Here is a 27,696-nt window from a genome sequence, read left to right on the forward strand (position 1 = left end):
TATTTATTAAAGGGATTGTACGAAATTAAAAAAACATGGCTACGTTCTTCCTGAAAGTATGCTACAGCTGTCCATGTTTGTGTCTAGTAATGCATTTAATTCCCATAAAAGCTAATTCAGTTCTAGTCTTAGGCCATAGACAAGAGCAGTGCTGTAATACAGCGGCTATGTTTGTATCTCATCTCACAAAGGTATCATAGGGCTCGGGTGCCGAGCTCACAATGTTGGCCTAAAGCTGACCATACACAAGATATTTATCTGCAGGTTACTGACAGATACAGTTTATTTTAATAGCATCTGTTGTAAATCCTATATGTATGACCACCATAGAAGCCAGATGCTTTACAGATTTTACTATACATAGCTGAAGGTCTGCAGATAAATATCTAATGTGTGTGACCAGCAACAGTCTGCAGAGCTGTACTTCATGGTGCATCATGTGAATGTATCTAATAATACCGTAGCCATGGTTGGGCATATAGGCTGGCATTAATCCTAGCTATACATATTTACATAAACATGCCCAGTAGGTCTCCTCCCAGCAGTGTGTGAAGTACATTGGAGCTCTGATCCCTATACATTGGGCTTCTGGAATTCCTACAAGTTATAGTTTAACTTTCTAATGGTAAAAGCTTCAGACACAATTGTTTGCACGCAGACATTCAGCTGGTTTATTACTGTTCTGGTGTGTTGCATAACTTGAAACATGTAACAGTCATATTGTTTTGAGTCAGACAACCCATATTGGCTTGAGGATCTAGAATATTTAGAATATTAGTATACCCCAGGCTGAGAAGTGTCTTTAGATGTTGAATCAGCAAAACACATTGACTAAGAGTACATGGCAACTTTGGCCAAATAGTGACTTTTGTGACCAAAGTTCGCCATATTGCCCTGCAACTCCTTTACCTATGTACTTGAATGGAGTTGCATTGAGACCCCGAGAATGCTGTAAATGCGTCTTCTAGTCACCAGAAAATCCAGCATTGCATGATCTTTATGCGACTAGAAGTTGCAGTTGAAGCACTCTTTAGTGAAGGAGTCACAGAGCGACACAGTTTATTCAGCCAAAAGTTATTTCTTACAATTGCCCCTATTTCATGTGCATACTTGGCTAAGCTGAGGATGCATGTTTTTTTTTCAACTGGTTGAGGAGCGTAAGCAGCAAATATCTCTTGAAAACAAAAGGATCAGGCCTTTTTAAATCCAGCTGCCGATTCTTCTCATTTGCTCTTGAGGGATAGTTGACAGGTCCCTATACAGATTAGGAAAAAAGGTAACTGAATATGTTGGAGTAAAGCAGCATTGCAAGTTTGTAGCAGTTGCTGTTTTGGGGTCCGCTTGCATTTATCAAGCAGAATGGGGGAGGGGGGGCAGCTTGTAGAGCACCTTTCATCTCTGTGTCATTGTCAGGTTATGACATCACAATGGGATGTATATACAAATACTACTTACAGTACCTAAATAACCTATAGTCCAAGAAGACCTACAGAATACAGTGAGGTAGTCATGCTGGGACTTATAGTTCAACATTAACCAGCATAGAGTAATGGTGGTCACAGAACTAGTGATTCCTTCTGAAATCTGTAGTTCTACAGAGGACAACCACGACATACAAACCCATAGCTGCAATTGTTTGCAGTAACAGAAGACACATTGTTTAGCAATATAGGAATCCTGGCAGCTACAGACGAGCAGTGAATCTATGCCAGTGAAGGTGGGCTGCAGCCAGTTATAGGGTGGCACACTCTCTCAGTAAACTCCATGCCTCCTCCAAGCTGCTTTTGATACTATTGGTGTGTGTGAATTGCAGCCACAGCCCCATACCAATAACCTCAGTGTGGGAGGAGACAGCACAGGGGAAGTTACACTGTGACTAGTTATAAACTGCAGCCTCCAGCCCTGCTCCCTGGTCACCAGTCCCCACAGCACAGCAGAGATGGCCAAGCCCCTGACTGACCAGGAGAAGAGGAAGCAGATCAGCATCAGAGGGATTGTAGGGGTGGAAAATGTCTCTGAGCTGAAGAAAGGCTTCAACAGACATTTGCACTTCACCCTGGTCAAAGACAGAAATGTCTCCACCACCAGAGATTACTACTTTGCTCTTGCCCACACTGTGAGGGACCACCTGGTGGGGAGGTGGATCAGAACCCAGCAGTACTACTATGAGAAGGACCCCAAGGTACTTACCTGGCATTGCCTCGTTGCAATCCTATGTCCGGCTTAGGATCTTGTGCAAAACTTCTTCAGACTTACTATTAGTATCTGTCAGTGCTGCAGCTGGTACAGTGCTGGGGGGAGATCTGTTGTAGGAAATCTCAGGGAACAGCAGGGGGTGCTCCTAGCCTGCACAGGAATAGTCACACTTGGTGGTCTTGTATTCTATGGGGACTACATGTTGTTTTATCTTCTATAGTTACAATGTAGGAGTGTAGTTTTACCCACAACACCAGGATTGTGGCTCATTAACCCTTCTGACACTTCCTTACAGGAAGTAATAAGACTCCATTGTCTTCAGGCTGTGAGTCATGTAAACAGTTCAGCCAGTTGCTCCTATGTGTGCATCTAGTTTGCTATGTAGCAGAGCTGAGTGTGTGATGACTTGTATATGTCCTTCCGCTGTAACCTCTATATGTGGATGGCATTTGTATTGTGACATTTCTACTGCCTGGGGCCAGTGCGGTGTAATCTGCATTTGGTTGGGTGTGGTTGTTGGAAAGATTTTCCACTTTCTACAGGGGAGGTTATGAGTTTTTAGAACAAGGTCTTGTAATTGGGATGTAAACTGGTCTGGCCCTTTTACTGGCTTATTCTGTTGCAGAAGTAATATCTCTAGCATGACCTGACAGATGAAGGCTGCCAAGACATGTTGGGAATTGTAGTTTTGTAGCAAAATGAGACCAACTAGTTTAGAGGGTTTGGTTAATTGTATGATGTTATCACTTCGTAGTCTTCCCTTATAGTAGACCTGACCAGCGGTTATAAGCCCTTGTGTATTAGCATGGAGGCTGACAATGGATGAGACGCAATTACATAATGCAGACCCCTAGTGTGGAAAGTACCATAAGATAAACCCAAGGTTGATAATGTATAACCTACTCGATACGTAATCGATTGATATACAAGCCTTTCCCACTTTGCTTTCGGGGGATGTAAGGTCTGCAGAGGATTCCTCTGGGTGTAACTATGTTTCCAGTGTCTAATAATTGTACATTGCAAACTTTTCCTTGTACAAACTCTACTGTAAGTACATATGGTTGGAGCAGGTATAAGTGGGGAAACCTCTAGTGCTATCTTGTGTATTGTTTTTGGGGGTGCAGCGGTAGCAGTGCCACCAGACCCTGGAATGTCGGGGTCCAAAGGCCTCTAACCTTAAAAGTTAAACCTATGGTGCTGCTTATATCTTGAATAGTGTTGGTTTTGAGTAGATGGTCTGTTTGTACTGTGACTACATATGCATGTACATAATCTATATACCTAGAGGTTGAGCTCTTAGAACAATTTGGCTGACGCTAGCTGGATTTTCATAATCATTAAGTGTTTTCTTGCCTGAAGGGTTAAACCTACTGTGTCACCATAAAGCCAGCTCCATCTCTCACGTTCCTCCATGCATGTTGTTGGACAGGCTTCCTTGGTGACCCAGCAGGTGAACATTTTGAAATGCCAGTGGTGAACCTTGACTGGAAAACATTGCTGACTTAACATTTTTATGGCCGACAAGTCAGCAAGGTTACAGAGTGGGATAGTTGAAGACATCAAAACTTCCAATCCACTATATATGTATGTTGTAGCCTAACATGACATGTATCCAGTGGACATTGTAACTGTGTGGCCACAATGGGTATTCCAGTTTCAGCAAATATATTCTTTACTCTGCCTATTGCAATCTATGCTATTTTCTAATATGCCATCCTTTTTGTACCAATCCTTTGCTCATTGTTCTTTTTTGAAGCTGGTCCTAAAGTGATATTCCACAAGCTGCATAATAAAATTATGTCTGCACTAGCTTTTACCCGAGACTTCGTCTGCGGTGATTTGAGAATTGGGCGGACACAGACGTGTGAAACTGTAAAAGTGCTTTAAAAAGTTTGGTGGGCTAGCAAATGTGATGTGATGTGTTATATTGTGTGTATATAGCGATACAGACAATGTGATGTGTTGTATTGTGTATGTCGTGGTACAGACAATGTGATGTGTTGTATTGTGTATGTAGTGATACAGACAATGTGATGTGTTGTGTATATAGCGATACAGACAATGTGATGTGTTGTATTGTGTATGTAGTGATACAGACAATGTGATGTGTTGTATTGTGTATGTAGTGATACAGACAATGTGATGTGTTGTATTGTGTATGTAGTGATACAGACAATGTGATGTGTTATATAGTGAGTGAGTAGAGTGAGGGCTACTCCTGAGGAGACAGTAGGAGTGTGCAGGCAGGTTGAGGCAGGAAATGCCAGGCAGTGTGTGCGAGTCTATAGCTGGGGCTAGGAGTCCTGCTTTTGTGAGTCTCCTGCTAGGAAGCCATGTTGTTTAGTGGCACCAAAAGTAGCCTGTGACTCAATCCTAAGGGAAAACTATGTTTGTGGAAAATTGCACGCAAATCCGTCCAGGTGTTTTAGCGTGATTGAGGAACAAACATCCAAACTCACAAACATCCAAACACACAAACTTTCACACTTATAATATTAGTAGGATAGGATCTTCAAAGTTTCTTTGTAGGAAAAGGTGACCCTCAAGGTTTACAACCAATCCAAACCTGTGGTTAGAGGACAGCCATTAATATCAGTCATAGCAGTGACCATTGGGGATGTCACACGGTCCCCATAGATCTGGAGTAATTTAACATAATGCATTGCATATGCAGTGTTCGTTTTGTAGCAAAGAGGCTCTATTTGTCTGGGTCTGTAAGAACTGGATGACCTCCTCAATAGGTATGACTGGTTTTAGAGGTTAAAAGAAGAGAGGCACCGAGCCGACCTTGGTGTAGTATTTTTTTTAATCAAAAAGTCAGGGTAAGCAGAAACAAATGCCCGTTCACCTGGTGGGCTTGTGTGAGACACAACCACCTCTATAGTGTATTTTAGGAATGAATGGCACAGGTAAACGTAGGCGGCAGCTTGATATACGTTTGGGAGATGTCAAGGCAACGATATTGGGGGTGGACTTTCTCACTCGAGGGGAGAACAGAAGAATATTGCAAATAAAGTTTGTTGATTTACCCGGGTGAGCGCAGTTCTTCTGTTCTCCCCTCGAGTGAAAAGGTCCACCCCCAATATCGTGGTTTTAGAGGTTGACCCAAATCCTTTTTTTTTTTTATTACAGGTGTATTGTATTCCTGGAAAGAGGCCCCTGGATTAGGAATAATATTGAGGCTCAATCCATATATTGAGGGGATTGCTATTCTTTATGCCAAAGAACTGTTGTAGTTGGGAGTAGTTGTACCAAATGTTTGACGCCTTTGTGCTAAAGACACCTCACTTTGATCTCTGTCTTGCTTGCCCCTTATTATGGACATGCCAGGAAAGTGTTTGACCAAACAAATTTACTGTAAATAATGACTGGAGTTGACTTCAATTCTGGGACTTGAGTATATTTTACCCTCTGGCCTTGGCGCAAAATGTACAACAAAGTGTGTGTGTGGGGGAAGGGGATTCCAACGCCAACCTTAAAGTGGTCATTCACTTTCAAGTATTGATGCCTCAATATTAGCTCTGTGAGGGTCTGACTCCCGCATCCCTTGCAGATAAGCTGCTTCGAGACACCATGACCCCAGTAATGTTTACATGCTATGAGCTGTGGTGTTTGAAGTCTAAGGGACAGTCGCTTCTACACTTTTATACAGCAAGCATATAAACATTACCAGGAGCCAAGCTATCTCAGAGCAGCTGATCTGTGAGGGTCCCAGATGTTGAATCCTCACAGATCTAATATTGACGACTTAACCTAAGGATAGGCCATCAATATTAGAAAGTGAATAACTCTCTGCCTGCAAGATGTGCCTGAATTATTAAGCGACTGACCACTAATAATTCTGGTGCATCTTGTGCCAAATTGAAATCTCTGCCAATGTACTGGCATGAGTGTAAGGTATAGCTCAGTTTTCTGATGAGAGGTATAGTAAATCTGTAAGGCAGAGGTAACCTGGCCTATCTTAATCTCTTCCCGCTTTTCTTAAATGGCAAGCAAGTTGGGAAATGGAGAAACTGGTGCATTTTTGGCAAAGAACAACAGAAAACTAGCAAGCTTATTTTACGAAATTCCCCCAGTGTGACTCCAACCTAATAATGTTTTTACTTTACTGCAGAGAACATACTATCTGTCTCTGGAATTTTACATGGGCCGGACCCTACAGAACACCATGATAAATCTGGGACTGCAGAATGCTTGTGATGAGGCTATCTATCAGGTAAGACATAAACTGACTGTAGGGATCTAAAACCTGGATTTGGCAGTCAATTGTATGCAAAGAGAACTGTGACCACTTCTATACACATGTAGCAGTATACGCTCAAATGCTAACTAGACAGGACGGTGGTGGGGGGTTGGATCATACCTGGAAGTGGGACAAATTAAAAAATAAAAAATATACAAGAGACAGACGGCTAGTAGATTGCTTCAATATACAGAACTACGACACCTCTTATGTCTCTAATCTGGCTGGTCTGACATGATTTGGTTAAATTAACTCTTTAGATAAAACTGACCCTGTTATACCCAGTTCAGATCCATAGTGGATAGCTCATGACATGGGGGTAAGCTTATAAAATGACTGCTGCCTTTGTGTGTGCCATTGGAGTACACGACGGAACCCCAATTATAATCCAGAATATCCTAAGATTCTGCTTCAGATATTGTATGAGAAGTTGACCTAGCATTGACTTGTCTTTAGCAGGTTCTAAATCTTTTCTCTGCACCATACATGGGTTTATGTCTGACTTGGTATCAGTAGTGTTTTTACCATAGCCTATTGTCATGTTTATTATAGCGAGTCTGTTAGCAGGAGAATTGGTATCAGAGTAATAACAGTATCTTATAGGATGGCTTCTACGCTATTCACAGATGCCTTTTTCTCTATCCTGCATTGTAGCTCTTTTTTTTTTTTTTTTTTTTCTCCAGTGTTAAATTCTTATGTAAATGAACTGAAATGGGCTTTTGGATGGGGGGGAGGGGTCCTCTTTGCCAGTGTTTTGCTCTCTGCTTCAGACAACAGCTCCTCACTGCAGACAAAATGTGAGCTATCTTACAAGCAATGGGGACAGACCTGGAGTCACTATCTAAAGTAGAGAGCTAAGACCCAGCAAGTGAGGACATGCCCAGTGGCGTAACTAGGACTGGCAGGGCCCCATGGAGAACTTTTGCTATCCCGGTAGTTACGCCACTGAACAAGCCCCTAAAGCCGCTTTCAGCTAATTTGCAGAATAAAATGCTAATTTTCATGTAAATGGTGCTGCAATGCAGAATAAGAGACTTCATTTCAAAGCGTAGAAGTCACTCTACAAGGTCCTGTCATTAGTCTGATACTGATTTTTCTGCTGACAGACTTCCGTTAAGGTCACACCAGGCTAACTTTGCAGTGGCAAGTCTTCATTGGCAGTAGTACTGTGGCACAGAAAGCAAAGTTGGTACTTGTCTGGACTTGTACCTCTGTACGTGTAGCTCCTTAACAAATTCTAGAAGGGCTGTCTGAGAGTCTTAGGATTTAGGCTTGGGGCCCAGATGTGGATATGTCCTAATATATTATAGGAGGGGGTCAGGAGAACAGAAGTGTCTGACTTCAGGAAATGTTATGTGGAAGTTATCCTAAATTCAAGGAGCAAGAACTGCTCGAGGGGGAAAAAAATGATTTCCTGGAGGAATTGTAGATGCTAACATTCAGGGAATGTTGGTATTCTGCTGTAAACCTCCTAAGGAAAACATTTACCTTCATTAGAATGAGATTACCTTCTAATCTGACATTGCTATGTGAAGGATGTATGGGGCATTTGGCCCACAAAGGCCAGCTCTATTGAAAGTCAGGCCTTTTTATGTTATGCTGCTGTACATGGATCCTTGCGAATAGTCACCAGCATATTAAAAAAGAAGAAAAAATTGTGATTCCTTGTAAACAAACAGCTGGGCAGATTCCAGGTGTCAGGTCACGAATACAATTAAAAGTGCCCCAAACCAACTCCACAGTTCTCGCTGGAGTTGTCCAACCTTGCACTGCTCAGTGTGTGTTTGTATAAGGATGATTGATACTACAGTATCTTGATAGCCAAATGCAGCGATCTCCTGTCACAAGAATGTGGCTGAATAATGCAACAACTGGAACATGAAATTCTACATCCATAAAATGTGTGTACCAGTATGACAAACGTTTCCGTATATCTCAAGCTTTCTGATAAATCCTAGGCTCTCTGGTGCTGCTTATGCTGAGTGTTTTAGAATTGCTCTTGCTGGGAATTCACTTATGATTTGCCACTCTCCTATCTAGGGACGATGTTTCAGTGGATTGGCTTCAATTTTGATATCTGACATTTCCTTAAAGTGCATTAGTGTTGGAAAAAAGTTCTCGGAATATTTCTGTTCCACTGTTTGAACATCATAGGAAAATCTTGTAGGTCATCGATCTTAACATTTTAGATGCATTATAAAAATCAAGTTAAGTAACTTTATCCCTAGAGAGAATAAAAAACAATTGGTGGAATGATTTTGGGATTCCTCACCACTTCCATTCAATTCTGTATGATGTATTTTTAAAGATGGGGATAGAATTTTGATGAATAATAATAAAGCAAAAATTATATGTATGTGTTAATCTGGGAGATTTATGACCAATGTTAAAAGGTTGAGAGTCCTTAAGCAAAACATGGGTGTTTTCTTCCAAAAAAAGCAGCACCACAGCTCATCCCCATTCAATTCAGTGTAGCAGAAATGCAATAAAGCGGCCATGTAATTCTAAGCAACAGCTCTAATCTCTTCTACAGTGAAGGCCCAGGTGAAAAGAAGCATTACATGGCTTGTAGGGAAGAGAATGGGCTATAATGTACATGGGCAATAGAAAATCTTTGTATTCAGTGTTGACTCTAGCTAATAACATTACAGCCCTGAATGAGGGAACACCTTTGTTAAACAGAATTCCCTATTGTGTAGGAAAATGATGGCTTTGTTGGTAATCACCAAGCTTTTCCATGATGAGATACTAACTAGCAGAAAAGGATGTAAAAGCAATTGAAAAGGCCACAGTTGGAGCTTCCATCACTAGGGTGCAGTTTGTTTTTAAGATAAGATAATCCTATAATAGTCCCACAGTGGGGAAATTTCAGTATGTTACAGTTTGGGCTTTTTTTTTTTTTTTTTTTTTTTGGGGGGGGGGGGTCAGTTTATACCCTGTATGATTGATGAAACTCATAACAGACTATGCAGCACCTTTCTAGAGATGAGCAAACCGCGTTCGACCGAGTACATGTTCAATCGGATATCAGGCTACTCGAGATATTCGGTTCCAATCGAATACCACGCAATAAATGCACTAAAAGTTCGTATCACCTTCCCTGGCACTTTTTTTGCACCAATAGCTATGCAAGGGTGGTGGGACAGGAACTACGACAACGGAGGCATCGAAAAAAAAAGTAATTGGCTGGCTAAATCAGGTGACCTCCACTTTATACGAATAGTGGATTTAAGATCAGGGTCATATTAGACTGTGAACTATGTGAATGTGAGACAGGGATAGATGTACTGGCAGGGTTAGCTAGGGATTACCTTTATTTAGGTGGGAATGTCACTCACCCAGCTCTTTGGGGCTCTATCTGGTCGGGATCCCTGTCAGCTTGCGATATGCGGGAGCTGACTTTTTCCCATAGGAATGCATTGACCACTGTTGATTGGCCGAATGCCATACAGAGTACAGCATTCGGCCAATCAACGCTGGTTCTGCCAGAGGAGGCTGAGTCTAAGATCGGTCCACAGCAGTCTCCATTGTGGTCCCATCTCAGATGTAGCAGTGTTTAGTGCACAGCTTTGCTACCCCTGCGATGTAGCAGAGCTGAGTGTGCGCTGAACTCTGCTACACCCGAGATGTAGCAGAGCTGAGTGTGCGCTGAGCTCTGCTACACCCGAGATGTAGCAGAGCTGAGTGTGCGCTGAACTCTGCTACACCCGAGATGTAGCAGAGCTGAGTGTGCGCTGAGCTCTGCTACACCCGAGATGTAGCAGAGCTGAGTGTGCGCTGAGCTCTGCTACACCCGAGATGTAGCAGAGCTGGCCGTGCGCTGAGCTCTGCTACACCCGAGATGTAGCAGAGCTGGCCGTGCGCTGAGCTCTGCTACACCCGAGATGCTCAGCGCACACTCAGCTCTGCTACGTCTCGGGTGTAGCAGAGCTCAGCGCACGGCCAGCTCTGCTACATATGATATCGGACCACAATGGAGACTGCTGTGGACTGATCTTAGACTTCGTACTCTGTATGGCATTCGGCCAATCAACGCTGGTCAATGCATTCCTATGGGAAAAAGTCAGCTCCCGCATATCGCAAGCTGACAGGGATCCTGACGAGATATTGGCGTAATACAAGTACTTGGGCACGTTCGATGCTGTCCCAGTTGCATTCCAGAGGTGTTGTCGTCATTTGCTTTGGTGTAATAGTGGACTTGGTGACCCTCCTGGGTCGAATATTTGTTTCCCCCTAAACGAGTATTTTTTTCCCCATGGACTATAATGGGGTTCAATAACAGTCGAGTTTTGAGGGGCTACTCGAATCGAATATCGAACTTCGAACATTTCACTGTTAGCTCATCTCTGCACTTTTTTTTTTTTTTTTTTTTTGTAGCTTGGACTGGACATTGAGGAACTGGAAGAGATGGAGGAAGATGCTGGACTTGGAAACGGTGGCCTTGGACGACTTGCAGGTCAGTACTTTCTAGCACTGTGATCTGAAGATTCTGTACTGGGGACATAACAGACTTTCTAAAATAGCCAAAACTGAAGCCGATTCCAATGGTTTATTGATCTTGTGAAAGTTTCCGCTGTCCAAATATTGTGTTGTGCGTTACAAAGTCTTCCAGCTCTGATCTAGTCAGTTACATCAGCCCTCAGGGCATTGACATAAGGACCCGGGGAGGAGGCAAGTTCAATTCATGCTGCAGTTTTAATTGGTTAATATTTACTGGTGCTGTTTGGTAAATGGGGGTTGTTACCATGGCTTCATTACTGGGTGGCTCATGACAATATTGATAGGTGCATGGTGGCTCAGTAGTTAGCACTTGCAGCCTTGTAATGGTGGAGTCCTGGGTTCGAATCCTGCCTAGGGCAACATCTGCAAGGAGTTTGTATGTTCTCCCCGAGCTTGCGTGGGTTTCCTCCCACACGCCAAAGACTTACTGATAGGGGGGAAAAAAATAAAATATTGATAGGCGCTTAACCTCTCATACACAGTTCTTATTATTCTCCAAATCATGAGGGTTTAGCTTGGCTATAAGCATGCAGTCACTGGCTGACCCATCAAAATCTCCTCACTAGGCCTTGCTAGTACTGGCCTAGTACCCACCAATGTCCTGTTAACTATAGATGTTATGATGGGATTTCCCAGCTAACCAATGTCTTTTATGTTTAGCCTGTTTCCTGGACTCCATGGCCACGCTGGGTCTTGCTGCATATGGATATGGGATCCGCTATGAATATGGAATTTTCAACCAGAAGATCAGAGATGGATGGCAGGTCCAGAATCCATCTACTATATTAAGAATGCTGTATATATCCTGTGTCAGAGATTATGTAAACAGGAGAGTGGCCTGGGGTGACTCCTATTTCATACCCTAAATCTCCTGTTCATAAATTCCAATTGGAATTGAGTTTCTACATGCAGCACCAATGTCTATATAGACATGCCCTGCAAACCCTTTCCTTCACCAGCTATATGTCCTTTTACCAGAGGTAATAAACAATCATAAATCTAACAGGACAGTGGTCCCGCCTATGTAATTCCCCTCACCTTTACGCCTTTTAGTGTAATGGCATGGATGGCTTTTTAAAAAAAAAAAAAAAAAAAAAAAGATTTTTTTTTTCATGCTGCGTAAAGCAAAAAACTGGTGTACAAGGCATGATAAATCTCTGCATTGATTTATCCTGGACCCAAGTATATAGCACTAGGGTGGCTGGTAAGGAGCCCATGACTATTTATTGCCCAAGAGCTTAACTCTACATCCAGAGCGCTATCTGTATGGAGTTTGTGCTGGCCTCCATATCCCTGACTCTATACAATGACTCAAGCCTCCATTGCGGTTTGTTGGTTGTTCTTAAGCTCCAGGAAACATTTGGTAAATTGTCATTGAGAAACTTTAGATCTTGTTAAACTGCTGTTACTTAAGCCTGGTTTCCTTGTGTCTTTAATATATCCTTTCCTACATATCCTGTGCAGTGTTCTTATCTTGACTGCCCAGGCTGGATGTGAGTAACTAAACGGAGTATCTTCCCTGCCATGTACAACACACAGATAGTGTTTTTTTTGGGGGGAAGAAGCACTTTAATCAATGAAATCCATTCATGTGTATAAAGTGAAACCTTCATGGATTAGTTGGTCCCAATATAAGACTGCAAGGAACCCAAGTAATAATATAGTTTGTTTTAATGGTATAACTTGAAGCCTGTGGTTCCTCAAAAATCTCCAATAGGTGGCCCTCACTCTAATAAACCTTCAGTAGCACTGGTCTCCTAAGGGGCAAAGGTGACCTTTTGGGCCCTCTGAAACGCCCTTTAAGGACTGCAGTCACATCCGAGTACTGGAGCATACTTGGTTGTCTTTGTTTAAACAATACTTGTTTTATTCAGGTTGAGGAAGCTGATGACTGGTTGAGACATGGAAATCCTTGGGAGAAGGCCCGGCCAGAGTACATGCTCCCTGTTCACTTTTATGGGCGAGTGGAAAACTCCAAAACTGGCCCCCGGTGGGTGGACACTCAGGTGAGACTACCTTGCAATTCTAGAACTCCATTAGATTCCATTCCCAATGGTTAGGTCAATGTTTCCCTTTTCTTTTAGGTGGTTTTGGCAATGCCGTATGACACTCCAGTCCCTGGGTATATGAATAACACAGTAAATACAATGAGGCTTTGGTCTGCAAGAGCACCCAATGACTTCAACCTCAGAGACTGTGAGTATGTGTGGTGTTGTATAGCTGCAGCGTTCATGTTCAAGTCCATGTCAAAGGTGTGTGTGTGTGTGTGTGTGTGTGTGTGTGTGTGTGTTTTAAAAAAAAAAAAAAAAAAAATCAGATTTTTGTGTAACATTGGACAGTTGTATTGGCAAACTTGTTGTGGTTGAAGCTTACAAATACAGTCCTATGAAAAAGTTTGGGCACCCCTATTAATCTTAATCATTTTTAGTTCTAAATATTTTGGTGTTTGCAGCAGCCATTTCAGTTTGATATATGTAATAACTGATGGACACAGTAATATTTCAGGATTGAAATGAGGTTTATTGTACTAACAGAAAATGCGCAATATGCATTAAACCAAAATTTGACCGGTGCAAAAGTATGGGCACCCTTATCATTTTATTGATTTGAATACTCCTAACTACTTTTTACTGACTTACTGAAGCACATAATTGGTTTTGTAACCTCAGTGAGCTTTGAACTTCATAGCCAGGTGTATCCAATCACGAGAAAAGGTATTTAAGGTGGCCAATTGCAAGTTGTTCTACTATTTGAATCTCCTCTGAAGAGTGGCATCATGGGCTACTCAAAACAACTCTCAAATGATCTGAAAACAAAGATTGTTCAACATAGTTGTTCAGCGGAAGGATACAAAAAGCTGTCTCAGAGATTTAACCTGTCAGTTTCCACTGTGAGGAACATAGTAAGGAAATGGAAGACCACAGGGACAGTTCTTGTTAAGCCCAGAAGTGGCAGGCCAAGAAAAATATCAGAAAGGCAGAGAAGAAGAATGGTGAGAACAGTCAAGGACAATCCACAGACCACCTCCAAAGAGCTTCAGCATCATCTTGCTGCAGATGGTGTCACTGTGCATCGGTCAACAATACAGCGCACTTTGCACAAGGAGAAACTGTATGGGAGAGTGATGAGAAAGAAGACGTTTCTGCACGTACGCCACAAACAGTCGCCTGAGGTATGCAAAAGGACATTTGGACAAGCCAGCTTCATTTTGGAAGAAGGTCCTGTGGACTGATGAAACAAAGATTGAGTTGTTTGGTTATACAAAAAGGCGTTGTGCATGGCGTCCAAAAAAAACAGCATTCCAAGAAAAACACTTGCTACCCACTGTAAAATTTGGTGGAGGTTCCATCATGCTTTGGGGCTGTGTGGCCAATGCCGGCATCGGGAATCTTGTTAAAGTTGAGGGTCGCATTGATTCCACTCAGTATCAGCAGATTCTTGAGAATAATGTTCAAGAATCAGTGACGAAGTTGAAGTTACGCCGGGGATGGATATTTCAGCAAGACAATGATCCAAAACACCGCTCCAAATCCTCAGGCATTCATGCAGAGGAACAATTACAATGTTCTGGAATGGCCATCCCAGTCCCCAGACCTGAATATCATTGAACATCTGTGGGATGATTTGAAGCGGGCTGTCCATGCTCGGCCACCATCAAACTTAACTGAACTTGAATTGTTTTGTAAAGAGGAATGGTCCAAAATCCCTTCATCCAGGAACTGATTAAAAGCTACAGGAAGCGACTAGAGGCTGTTATCTTTGCAAAAGGAGAATCTACTAAACATTAATATCACTTTTCTGTTGAGGTGCCCATATTTTTGCAGCGGTCAAATTTTGGTTTAATGCATATTGCGCATTTTCTGTTAGTACAATAAACCTCATTTCAATCCTGAAATATTACTGTGTCCATCAGTTATTAGATATATCAAACTGAAATGGCTGCTGCAAACACCAAAATATTTAGAACTAAAAATGATTAAGATTAATAGGGGTGCCCAAACTTTTTCATAGGACTGTATACCCACTGCAGGAAAATACAATGCCATGAAAGACCTAGACTAGACCTAGACTCTTTCACAGGTTTGTCACTCTTTAGTCTATGTAATGCAGTTCTAGTTAGGGAGGACAAACCAGCTTCTTGGCCATGACCATGATATTTATATACCCATCTATGGCATCTGATTCCGTTACGGTTGAAAGAAGACCTAGATATGGCATGACTGTCTCTTTGAGAAGCCTAGTTAGTAGCTGGCTATAGAAGTGTTGCTGTGTAGCTGCTCTTGGTCCTCTCTTCCTCTGAGGCTGACATAATATTTCACTGGTCAGGAAGTGGTCGATTACAAATGCTCAACTGCAATTACTCACTTGCTGTAATACTGTGCCTGTTGATAAATCCAGATCAGCCCCCACCTTACTTGTGTAATCCTTGCATGTCTGCTTCCATATTTCCCCATAGTTAATGTTGGTGACTACATCCAGGCAGTACTGGACCGAAACTTGGCAGAGAACATCTCCCGTGTCCTGTATCCAAATGATAATGTAAGTCGTGGATCCTTCACCCCTGATGACCTGAATCATGGTATAGTAACCTGGTATAGTGGCTTCAGAGGGGATTGTTCTTCTGTTGCTATGGGTGCTCCTTTATTCAGGTACCATATACATGCCACTTACTTTGCCTCATAATTGCCTGCTTGCAACAAAGTGGTTCAGGTGAGTAATGGCGGCACAGCCAGCTCTGTATACACAACATCCTGTATGTGTCCCCCACCCACTTGTGGCATATTCAGGCTTGCACTGCCCACAGGGGTAAAAGTGAATTCCTCCAGTCTGTGTATGAGCAGTGTACAGCACAGTAAACTCTCTTCACAACATACATCATCTTAACAGCCTGTACATCAATACAATAATCCTGCTGTATTTTCACTATCCAGCAGGGTCAGACTGGCCAATCGGGGAATCGGTGAATGCACCGGTGGGCCCTGAGCCCTGAATGAAAGTCCTCATTTTGGCAATGCAAATGCATTGGTCAGGGGCCCTCAATCGAGCACCTGACCAATGCATTAACATTTTCCTCAATGCATAGGGGCCCCCATTAGCTGATGCTGAAGCTGTACATGGTGTCCTCCTGATATATAGGGAAAGTACATATCGGAGGACAGCATGTGCATCTTCAGCATCAGCTAATGGCTGATTGTAATCCCTCACTTATCTGCAGCAGAAATACATCCTGCATGGTAGCAGGAAGACGCTGCAAGATTGGTTATTGGGGCACTGGAGCAACCAGATGGGTTCTGAGATCAAAGGATATTGGCTGACTTGCATGCCTATGCATCTAGTGTCATCTCATCCACCCAATATGGCTATGCACTTATAAACTTATGGGAAGTTTTAGGGCTAGTTCACACAGTTTTTTTTTTTTTTTTTGCAGGTCGATTTTTGAAGCAGAATCCGCCTCAAAAACTGCCTTGACTTCAATGGGAGCCACTCGGGTTTTTTTTTCCCGCTAGCGTTTATTTTCCACTAGCAGGAAAAAGAAGCAAGATGCCCCTTCTTCCCGTGGCTGCAACGTCTGCGGCGCGGGACTCCTTCCTCATTGGGCCCATTCATTTGGGCCTAATCAGGAGCGGAATGCCGCGACTGGATGCCGGTGGACTGCATCGGCGTACCGTCATGGCTAGCCACGTGGAATTTTGGTTTCTGCTGTGTGAACATACCTTAGGAATAGCTATACAGTGGGCCCCCCGAATTAATTTTACTAGCCTTAGTATGCCCCTTATCACTTGTGCCCCTGTGCAGCTGCAAAGATTGTATCCATGTTGTGTGCGTGCCTGACAATCGATGAGGCAGATTCGCCCATGGTTCCCCCAGCATTGTGAGCATATTAGCAATGTAATGTTCTACATAGAACTGTAGAGGGCAGTGTCGGCGTGTGCAATTGGAACTAAGAATTAGAATTTCCAGATAACTTCAGTTTAAATATAATTTTCTCTAAATGTAATTTTAATTTGCTTACAATTATTTATTTTTTTACCCAGTTCTTTGAGGGGAAGGAGCTACGTCTTAAGCAGGAATACTTTGTGGTTGCTGCTTCTTTACAAGACATCATCCGCCGTTTTAAAGCCTCTAAATTTGGGTGTAGAGACTCTATAAGGACTGGCTTTGACTCTTTTCCGGAAAAGGTAAGCTTCATATTTACTACAAATTCCTTATTTTATAGTGGTGGCTTGGAAATATTACTTATCAAGGTCCAAAGATGGATACAAAATGCTATAATGTAGTAATCTTTGTTCTCCAGGTTGCCATACAGCTCAATGACACTCACCCTGCACTGGGCATTCCAGAACTAATGAGAATATTTCTTGATATAGAGAAACTTCCCTGGGAAAAGGTATAGTAAAAGTACCTAAATAACTTTTTTGGTCTCTGCTACTCTGCTCTACTGTTATTAGAACACTATCATTTCAATACGTGGGGTCTCCTATTTTGGAGATATAATATGCTGCATATACAGGGGCGTAGCAAAGGCTACCCCCACACAGTAGAACACCCCGTTTACACACACTATGATGTCCAAAAGTGGCCTCCTCACAGTATAATGTCCCATAGTGGCCCCATTCATACAGTATTCTGTCCTATCGTGGCCCCAACAGTGTTCGTTGCAAAAATTTTGGGTTCAACAGAACGTCAGCTGTGGGTTACGCCAGTGTCTTTATGGGTTGCAACACTAGCATGACCCACATCTAGAGGCCCAAAGACAAAAGGGAGATCAGATCCAAAGCCCATGGGAGGTGAGTAGCACTGTTGGGGTTTTTTTTTTTTTTATGTTCTTACCTCCCCTTGACCTTCGATCATTACTCCAGGGGGTGATGTATTTGGGGGAAGATGTGTGGGTGAGTCTGAAGAGAACAGAGTATAATAGCAGTATTTGTTGTGGTTCACTGAACAAATACTCTTGCCATGGGCCTTGATCTTAATTACTGATTCCTGCCCTTGGCCGCCTCAGCTTCCTCTTCTACCCTCCAGGGGGCTGCTATTGTGATGTATCATGTCACTGGGACCCCCTGGAGGGAAGAGGGGAAATCTGAGGTGGCCTTAAGCAGGCACTGGGATTGGTAATTAAATGGGGCCCATTACATGCTGGGGTTATTAACCAAAAACAGCAGGCCCCCTAAAGACACAGGACCTATGCATAACATTGTTATGGTGGAAGAGAAGGCACCGTGTCTGTCACCAGCCAATCCAATTAATCCTTGAAACATACTAGTGGTAAGCACCCAGCAGTGCATGCAAACTACTTAACAAAAAAAAAAAAAAAATTTGCATACAACCAGTGGCTCTATGGGGGAAAGAAGTCTAAAGCAGAAGAAGCCTTGCTGATATATATTGGTGCCATCTTTGTAGATTTCATGATTACAGGATTTGGCAACCAGGTTAACCCTTTACATACTATTCTTATTTAGAAGTTGAGCTGTCATATTGGATGACCCTCTTCTAAATGTGTGATACAAGTATGGTGAACTGCATTCTGTGCTTCTATATAATATATTTTTGTTATAAATATGGGTACTATTATGCAGTAATGACTATATTTTATCTATTATGTTCAGGCTTGGGAAATAACCAAGAAAACGTTTGCCTATACAAATCACACAGTATTACCTGAAGCTCTGGAACGCTGGCCGGTGGACCTTGTGGAGAAGCTGCTGCCAAGACACTTGCAGATCATCTATGAAATAAACCAGAGGCATTTGGATGTAAGTTTGCAGTACATTATGTTTGTTTGTTCCCTTTTCTGCCAGCACCACAGTGCCAAACAAATGGCAAGTTGAACAACAGGTTATCACAGCTTTGGATCAGCGATGGCTTCAGCTAAATAACTAATTGCCCCCATGGCAGTAAGGGCCCCTTCACATGGCGTAAGTGCTCAGCTCATTCCGAGCCGTACATGCGAGCGCTTCTAAACACTTCCCATTCACTTCAATGGGAGTGCGCGTACAGCCGGCTTTACGAGCGCTCCCATTGAAGTGAACAGAAAGTGTTCAGAAGCGCTCGCGTGTATGGCTCGGAATGAGCCGAGCGCTTACGCCGTGTGAAGGGGCCCTGCAAAAGAGGGAGTTTGCTGCTACTCAAACCATAGTTTTTAGTAAAAAAAAAAAAATTGATTTTTCTCGTCTTGCAATTCAAAAGCTTTTAGGCTGTGACTAATTAAATGCATTTGATCTTTCCAGAAAATTTCAAGCCTCTACCCAGGAGATGTTGACCGGCTGAGAAGAATGTCTCTGATTGAAGAAGATGGCGTCAAAAGGATTAACATGGCTCACTTATGTATTGTCGGATCACATGCAGTGAATGGGGTGGCCAAAATCCATTCTGATATTGTGAAAAATGAAGTGTGAGTTGGCCCATCTACTGCTAATAATTGATACTGATGCCCATTCTCTGCCATTCCTGCTGCATCTTGCTATAACCTTACCTGATTCTGGCTTCAATAAGTTAATCTATGGGTGTCCTGCTTCTGAGATTACCAGGGATCACATGTAACTGATCACAGCTATGCAGTTCTTCTGCAGTGCCCCCACAGGGAAAATGAAGAATTGCACCAATTCAATTGAAATTAATGGGTTGTTCATGCAATGTATGGACCTATGATTCATAAACTCCATGGCTAATATGTGAAAGTTCTTAACTCCTTTGAGACTGGGTGTACAAGACCTTTCCATTAGTATGGCAGGACAGATTAATTGGTTATCGGTAGGATGTAGTCCTGTGACTTTTACACTGAACTATTATAACTTGCTATCTACTTTTTTACTAGGTTTAAAGACTTCAGTGAAATCGAACCTGCAAAGTTCCAGAATAAAACAAATGGGATCACTCCCAGACGCTGGCTCCTCTTGTGTAATCCAGGACTTGCAGAGCTCATAGCTGAGGTGAACACTAGATCAAGTTCAAATAGATTCTCTCAGTAGTATAACATCACTCTCCTAGACCCCATGCAAAATGATTAATAGGAGATGCTCCACCTACCCTATACTATTTATAATGCTGCTGTCTTTTTTTTTTTTTTATATGGCACATGGACCCTTAGGCCCACTCAGGGATCAGAACCTGCTCCACCACTGGCAGATATGAAATTAGAAATGTGACAGTATTTAATTGACTTTAGTATCTAGATCTTTGTATAGCTGGCTAGCTAGAAGTTACAGACCAAAGTTACAAATGCAGTGTCCCCTGACATCCGCAAGCTAGGAGTTGTGGTTACTCAGCTGTTGATAGACTACAACTCTCAACTTATTCAGCAAAAAAACTGTATCCCTTTCATTCCAGAAAATTGGAGAAGATTATGTGAAGGATCTGAGCCAGCTAACAAAGCTCAACAAGTATGTGAATGATGACATATTCATCAGGGACATCTCAAAGGTGAAGGAGGTGAGTGATCATTTATAGATTTTATTTTTGCTTTCTTTTCCTTAAAAAAAAAAAAAGTCCATTTTCTTTTCATAGTGATTGGAGATCTGTTTTTGACATTTTCACATTTCCTGCTTGGACATGGATTTGAAAGATAACTTGCTTGTTTCCTACGCTAGGAGAGGGAACTTACTCCAAACTGCTATATAATGAGATCTATTTAAAAAAAACAAAAAACCTTTTACTACATTTATCTTCCCTATAGGAGAACAAGATTAAGTTTGTCCAATATCTGGAAAAGGAATACAAGATTAAACTAAATCCCTCCTCCATGTTTGATGTGCAAGTGAAGAGAATCCATGAGTATAAGAGACAATTGCTCAACTGTCTCCATATCATTACCATGTACAACCGTAAGTGTTGCCATGACCCATCCCCTATAAAATGTATTGCAAATACTTTGTGCGGAAGGGAGAATTTTCAGCACCCTTGTGATATATGCTATGGTCTATGATGTAGGATTATCAGAATAGTTGGGGTCTTAAAGGGAGTCTATCATTAGAAAAACACATTTTTACTAATGGCGTGTTGGAATAGCCTTCTATTCCTACCTTCCATAAAATTAGTTTCTTCTGTTATGCTAATTGCGATCACTGAGCCGCGGGGGCATTCCTCCTGTATTCCGAGCACCCCCCCCCCCATTCATGCATCATAAATTTCCACCACCCCTAGCTCATTGTGTACACTCCCGTCTTCCTCTTCTCCATATCTTCTGCCTTTCACAGGCATCGGGCGCAGCGCTGTAACGGACCACCGGGCCGCCATTTTCTGGTGGTCTGTTATAGCATTGTGTCCAATGCCTGTGGAAGAGGGGTACAGTGGGGTACATTGTGTCTGGCTTATTGTAGCAGTGTTTGTATAATCCACTCTCCTCTGGTCTTCAGCAGCATTATATGACCACCTATAAGGCTTTTGCATCTCTCTTAATTCCCATAACCGCATGAGTCAGTCCCTTAGAAATGAATAGCAAAACTGTCTTCCTGTACACATTGTATGAGTCGAAGTTTAGGTCATCTGATATAGCTGAGAACTAGAATGGACTGCATAAATGCAGCCACTAGTCAGAAGATTCTTAACTATAATTTACATCATAAACTTTAATGGGTCAGACAATAAAATAAATAAATTGTTGAAGTGCATCTTTAATATTGGTCAGCTGGTAACTTATTTATGTAAACTGCTACAGAATATGATGGCGCTATATAAGTAAGCTAAATAAATATTCTTAGAAACCTAGATGAGGTTTCACACAGAACATGCGGTCTTCCTTCCTTTCACTGTAGTAAAGGGTTATAAATTCTACAAATGTATATCTTAAATTGGCCCAGGGCCTGAGGGATTTCAGGTGTAGTCACGGGAACATCTGTTTCTCAGGTTAGTTACAATGGCACGGTGTTGTGGAGCCCCTCTGTGGGGAAGCCTCATTAGATGTCTGATTATCCTGATCTGTGTGACAATACAATAAGATTTATGGGGGGAGCTGGAGAAATGAGGTATGAGGTGCAGACTGTGCGGAGGGGAGCATTCATCACATGTGTAGAATTGCCTTTATCTTGGGTGAAATATCTGTTACAGGGAGAGCAAGCTGTAAAACTATATATAGAGGGTATGTAAGGCTTAAAATAAAGCAAAAAAAGTAAGATAAATAAATATGGACATGTCACCATAACCTTATAATGGCTCAACTTTGTTTCAGGTATAAAGGCAAATCCCAAAAAGGATTTTGTTCCAAGGACGGTCATCATTGGAGGAAAGGTATAATCTTGCCCTGTTTCATTAATAAATCAATGCCCCCCACAGCTTGATTTAGAGGTATATTTGTATTGATCTCCTACATATGTGTTTGTTTTTTTTTTGTTTTTTTTTTTGTTTTGTTTTTTTGTTTCCTTATATGCAGTGACTTGAACCATGATATAATGGCAGAACTCAGTGATACATCTTAGTGAGTTCGCCGTAGTAGAGTTTGTATATTACTCTCTTGGTACAGTGACCTTTGTGGTCACAAAATAAAATTAAAAAAAGTGAAATTATCTGCTGCACCGACAATATGGGAGCAAGGTTGTCAAACCGCTCATTGCTTTTTGGATTGAAGTACAAGACAGACTCTGCCTGTATCTTTCATTTTCAGTGATTTGAGCACTGGCAAGCTATTGGTAAACAGTATGTCCTTATTTTCCCATATTGATTGTTTCAGGCTGCTCCAGGATATCACATGGCGAAGATGATCATAAAGCTCATCACTTCTGTGGGGGAGATTGTGAACAATGACCCCATGGTAGGAAGCAAGCTGAAGGTCATCTATTTAGAGAACTACAGAGTATCCCTGGCAGAGAAAGGTGTGTTCAACGTTATATGGCTTAATTGAATCTCTGTCTCATTGCGTCAACCAGGTCCACACTTAACTGATTGTATATAACTTGAAAATATGGATGCTTGCTTTGAAATAAAACACCACCACTGTCCTACAGACTGAGTATAGCATTTCAGCTTGACCAAATTTCTTCCAGTTGAGCTGAGATGCAATACAAGATACAATCCATGGACAGGTGTGAAAGAAATTGGCCTTGTTTTCACTGCTGGGTTCTTCATTTTGGGATTCGGATTCTAGGATGCTTTAATTGAATGCATTGTTTTTGTTGACAGTGATCCCAGCGACAGACTTGTCTGAGCAGATATCCACAGCAGGTACTGAGGCTTCTGGCACAGGTAACATGAAATTCATGCTGAATGGTGCACTTACCATTGGGACCATGGATGGTGCCAATGTAGAGATGGCAGAGGAGGCTGGAGAGGAGAACTTGTTCATATTTGGCATGAGAGTAGAAGATGTGGCTGAACTGGACAAGAAGGGGTAAGATTTATGACCATGGTCAATGTCTGCTGCAATGAATGAGGGTTCAGCCACATTTAACCCTCCTCTTGATATAATCACAGGTACAATGCCCAGGAATACTATCATAGACTTCCAGAACTAAAGCAAGTCATGGACCAGATACAAAGTGGCTTCTTCTCGCCATCAAATCCTGACCTTTTTAAAGATCTGGTGGACATGCTCTTCTATCATGACAGGTCAGCAAAGCTGGGGAGAGAACTAGTATTGACTGCCACTTTCCCTAAAAAGGCTCCATGGCAATTCCTAAAAGTGCGAAGATCTTTTTGACTGAAATTGCATTTCTTTAATTTGATTTCCATCTTTACAATCCCAGGTTTAAAGTGTTTGCAGACTATGAAGCCTATGTCAAGTGCCAGGAGAGGGTCAGTGCTTTGTACAAGGTACATGGCATAGGGAGTACTTGACAATTCTAGATATACTACAGTACTATTCTTATAAAGCAGATGTCTACCCCTAACATATGTGTCAGGTTTTTTGTTTTGGTTTTTGGGTTTTTTATTATAGGGATTGGAGCTCTAGTTTCCTAAAACAGAGCTCCAAATCCCTGCATAATCACTCATATCAGGGTTCCAGCCTTTTTTGCACCAAGGACCACTTTCACTGAAGACTTTTTTTTTTTTTTTTTTTTTTTTTTTTTTTTTTTTTTATTGGCCTGGCATGAGTGGGGTTGAAGATTGGGGTGGGATTGCAGTTGCATAGCCACACCACATGTAATGGTATTACTTATTGGGGGGGGGAGGGGAAGCTATTACAAGTGGGGACACTACTAATGTATTAGTGCCTGAATAGCACCCCCACACACAAACTTTAACCCCTCTTCTTTGGTACCACTGGGAAGAAAGTGCTTGACACACAGGAAATGCAGCTCCACCAATCGCTGGCTTAGGCAATTTACCACTGAAGCCAGTGGCTGAGTGGTCTCTTCCTGTGTTTCTGGTCCCTTCTGAAAGTAGAGACGGAGGGGAAGGAGTTGGCAAGATGAGTAATGTCATTCTTAAACTATTCTTTTCTGCCAGACAACCCTTTACTAAAAAGGGCAATAAGCTCCCTCTAGTGGTGGCTGCAGTCTGTCAGAATTTTGTATTAACTCTGTTTAGGGGCTTCATTGTTAACTAGACTCCATTCATTATAAAGATATTCAGTATAAACTGTAACTCAAAATACAGAACTATGCTATTCTTTTACGGTGTGTAATCCTAAATCTAGAATAATCTGAAACCTATTAGTTATTGCCAGATTTAAAGATTTCTAGACTACAGTAAAATTGTATTAATTACTTGGGTGCTGTTTTCTTTCCTTAGAATCCAAAAGAGTGGACCAAAGTAGTCATCAAGAATATAGCTGCATCTGGTAAATTTTCCAGCGACAGGACAATCAAGGAATATGCCAAGGATATCTGGGGCGTAGAGCCATCTGACTTAAAGATTCCTCCACCCAATGAGCCAAGAGAAGTGATTGAAGAGGTAAAGCCAGCAAAAGCCAAGGCATAAGAGGGGGAGGAAATTGGAACATGGAGACCTGAAGCTTGCACTTATCTCCACCATAACCAGTCTCTGGAGGTTACAGACATATCACAATAAAGTGGAAAAAATGACTCTTTCATGCTTTTGTGCACTTGCTTTGCTGTAAGGTATTGTTGTTGCAAATTATATGGGCCAAATGCAATGTAGTGCAAAGCAAAGTTTGTTTTATACAAAGAGTTGGGGTTTTTTTCCTAGATCTTCTGGAACCAAACCTGGTAACATAACATGACTATATGGCTTGGAATCTTCTAGTAGCATATCTGACCAAATATATGCTTATCTATCTGTCTCAAAAGAATAAAGGAATTTATATGGGTCTCCTGATATTTTCTGTTTGAGGAGGAGCAGAAAACCCAAATGTGTTAAATACCATAATTATTCAGAAAAGGAAGGGACCAGGGAGAGATGAACCTACCACCTTATAATTACTGTACCATTTCTTCATCTCTCCCTTGGAGTAGTGACAAACATCAACTCCCCCTATTTTATATACACGCACACACAGTGGGGACAAGTGTAGATGGCAGGGAATACTGCTGGAGTTTACATAGAAGTGGCTGAACGCTTAACTCCTGTTCATGGGCTTAATACAATAAATGGTAAGAGATCAATGAAGATGGTACAATGAATGGGAAGTGTATTGGAGTTGAATTGACATCTACCTGTAGTGCAGGTGTTAGTCTTGCACTACACAGATCTCTATGGCCAGCCAAAGAAGAGCCATTTGCACTTGTGTGTATGTCAGATCTGGTGGTTGTTCTAACTTCTGTGTCACCAATGTATAGAGTCAGAACAGGAAGATTTGTCTTGCTCTGATCTGAATTGAGGTGTTATCTAGGGTTTGATGCCTTGGCTTCACCATTTTATATTAAACACACCCCTCATAAAGCTCAGGTATCACCTTGTAAAGGAGTCTCCTACGTTGATGATTTTGCAGTGGATAAAAGAATTCCGACATCCAAAGCAGGAACATGGTGTTCATGCAGTACTTCACCGCACCCCCAAATGGACCTCAGCTGTTGCTCTTGGTTCCAAATATATACTATAGAGGGTAGAAATTAACTTGGGGTCCTACCCACTGTCCCTTAGATTACTAGTTCAGTGCAGTGTTAGACCGAAATTCTCGGGTTGGAAATGTATCTATGCCACAGACTGGAATAAATAGGCGAGATTTACTAAGTAAACTGCTGTGCAATATCTGTGCAAATTATGCCAACTTTGTGGAGTAGGTGGAATTAATGATGTGTTGTACACACTTGTTTGTCTTCCTTGACATGTGTCTTTTTGATAAATTTGGTGCAATTTACCATTTTATCCATATTAATAAATTCACTTATCTTTTAATAACTACTGATAGATCGCCCCATTACATGAATCTAGTGATATGTGTGAGCAATTGTGCAGTAAGGATTGCCACTTCTGCTCATCCAGCACAGGGTCATAAACGCATCCACTGGATATTTTAGCAATCCTGACTCGCAATCAAAATCACCAAAATTAAGATTATAAAACATATATGCAATGAAGACATTAATTGGTTGTTAAATGGACCAAACTGTTAATTCATTCAGTGCCTTAAATTTAGTATCAGGCCCATCCCCATTGGAGGAAACCACATGGAATCTACTCAGACCACAGAGTATAATGACCGGAGTCCCTGGCAAGGTGATCAAATTTTAAAAAAAAAAGTTACTCACCTTTCCTGAACTTTGATGCAACTCCCTGCTGTAACCAGGTCTTTTGACTGGCTTCAGGGACTGCTGAGGCCTGTAATTAGACCTCAGTGGGTCATGAGACCTAGTGATGTGTAGACATAATTATCACAATGCTGCATGACCCCCCCATGACATCAGTTAGAAGACCGCAGGAGTCTGGCTGAAGCCCAGGAAAGGTGAGTGACACTTGTTTTTTGTTTGATCACCTCCCCTGGGCCTATGCTCTTTATGCTCTGGGTCTGAAGAGACCCCATATTATAATAGAAGTTCCAGTTTAGCCTGAACAAATCCAACAGGCGAATCTTGTGAGGGTTACCATACTGCAAAAGGGGTGTGGCCTAAATAATTGCCATTAATCGGAATCATGGTAAAATGGTTGATTTATTATGATTTTGATTTAGGTCATAATCTCCCAGCCCTAATGATTACATAAAATAGTTATACAGGAGGAAAATGAAGGGTAATTCCTCTTCAATTTCTGCTACTGTTTTCCGTCCGCCAGCTTCCTGCAATGGGGTGCCGATGCAGGGTGTGGACATTCAGTGCCAGGATTTCACTGCTGATTGGGCTCAGATGAATGGACATTGCAGGGAGTCTTAAGCAGTGGCCTCTGTGGCTGAATCAGCAGCAAGAGCGAGCAGGATGCTGCAATCTCTGCTTCCCATTAAAAAAAATAGGAGGCAGAATCAGTGTCAAATGGCCCCTAAAGATGCTTTCTGGCCCAAAAAATATCAATGACTTATTCTAAAGATAGGCCTCTATAATAGGGGGCCCAGAACTGGTAGAGAAGTGGCTACTACAGTAGTGCCTGCAGTAGCTATAATAATGCCATCTAAAACTGTGGCACTTAAAATAGTGGTAAACAAATCACCCACAATAAATACCCCCATACAGATTGTGTCCCCAAAGAACCCCTTATAAATATCATATAGCCAATGCCTCTTAAGAATGATATATAAAATTGTGCCATAAAGCTAATGCCCTATATAAAAAGTGTGCCATAGCTCCCTCACACTTCCTCCAAGCCACAAAACTGCTGCAGGGAGGACTGTGAAAGATGTGGCAATCTAACGTGTGCTAGTACTTTCATTCTCTGTGGGAATGATGGAAACAATAAGCCCCCTTGCACATGACCGTATGAATGGTCAGTGTGCTATC

At 41.9% G+C, this 27,696-nt stretch overlaps 1 protein-coding gene across 1 annotated transcript; it reads left to right on the forward strand.

The window, feature by feature from the left end:
- Nucleotides 1–1,866: 1,866 nt before the first annotated feature.
- On the forward strand, nucleotides 1,867–25,139 carry PYGL (glycogen phosphorylase L). The gene is made up of 20 exons (XM_075282496.1): nucleotides 1,867–2,182; nucleotides 6,311–6,412; nucleotides 10,817–10,895; nucleotides 11,600–11,703; nucleotides 12,814–12,945; nucleotides 13,024–13,135; nucleotides 15,396–15,478; nucleotides 16,975–17,118; nucleotides 17,235–17,327; nucleotides 18,547–18,693; nucleotides 19,168–19,331; nucleotides 19,755–19,869; nucleotides 20,267–20,368; nucleotides 20,613–20,760; nucleotides 22,104–22,162; nucleotides 22,602–22,743; nucleotides 23,051–23,258; nucleotides 23,342–23,476; nucleotides 23,614–23,680; nucleotides 24,602–25,139. Exons 1-20 carry the CDS (start codon nucleotides 1,940–1,942, stop codon nucleotides 24,788–24,790), a joined length of 2,568 nt encoding a protein of 855 aa, XP_075138597.1. The 5' UTR covers nucleotides 1,867–1,939; the 3' UTR covers nucleotides 24,791–25,139.
- Nucleotides 25,140–27,696: the final 2,557 nt, after the last annotated feature.

This window comes from Leptodactylus fuscus, chromosome 7, assembly GCF_031893055.1.
Source record: "Leptodactylus fuscus isolate aLepFus1 chromosome 7, aLepFus1.hap2, whole genome shotgun sequence".
Lineage (NCBI taxonomy): Eukaryota > Metazoa > Chordata > Amphibia > Anura > Leptodactylidae > Leptodactylus > Leptodactylus fuscus.

What these genes read in the sequence shown, in the direction of transcription:
- PYGL (XM_075282496.1), top strand. Translation starts at nt 1,940, where the DNA reads ATGGCCAAGCCCCTGACTGACCAGGAGAAGAGGAAGCAGATCAGCATC. An exon ending in AGAAACTTCCCTGGGAAAAG is followed by an intron (nt 17,328 to 18,546) that starts GTATAGTAAAAG and finishes TATTATGTTCAG; the next exon opens with GCTTGGGAAATAACCAAGAA. An exon ending in GGGTCAGTGCTTTGTACAAG is followed by an intron (nt 23,681 to 24,601) that starts GTACATGGCATA and finishes TTCTTTCCTTAG; the next exon opens with AATCCAAAAGAGTGGACCAA.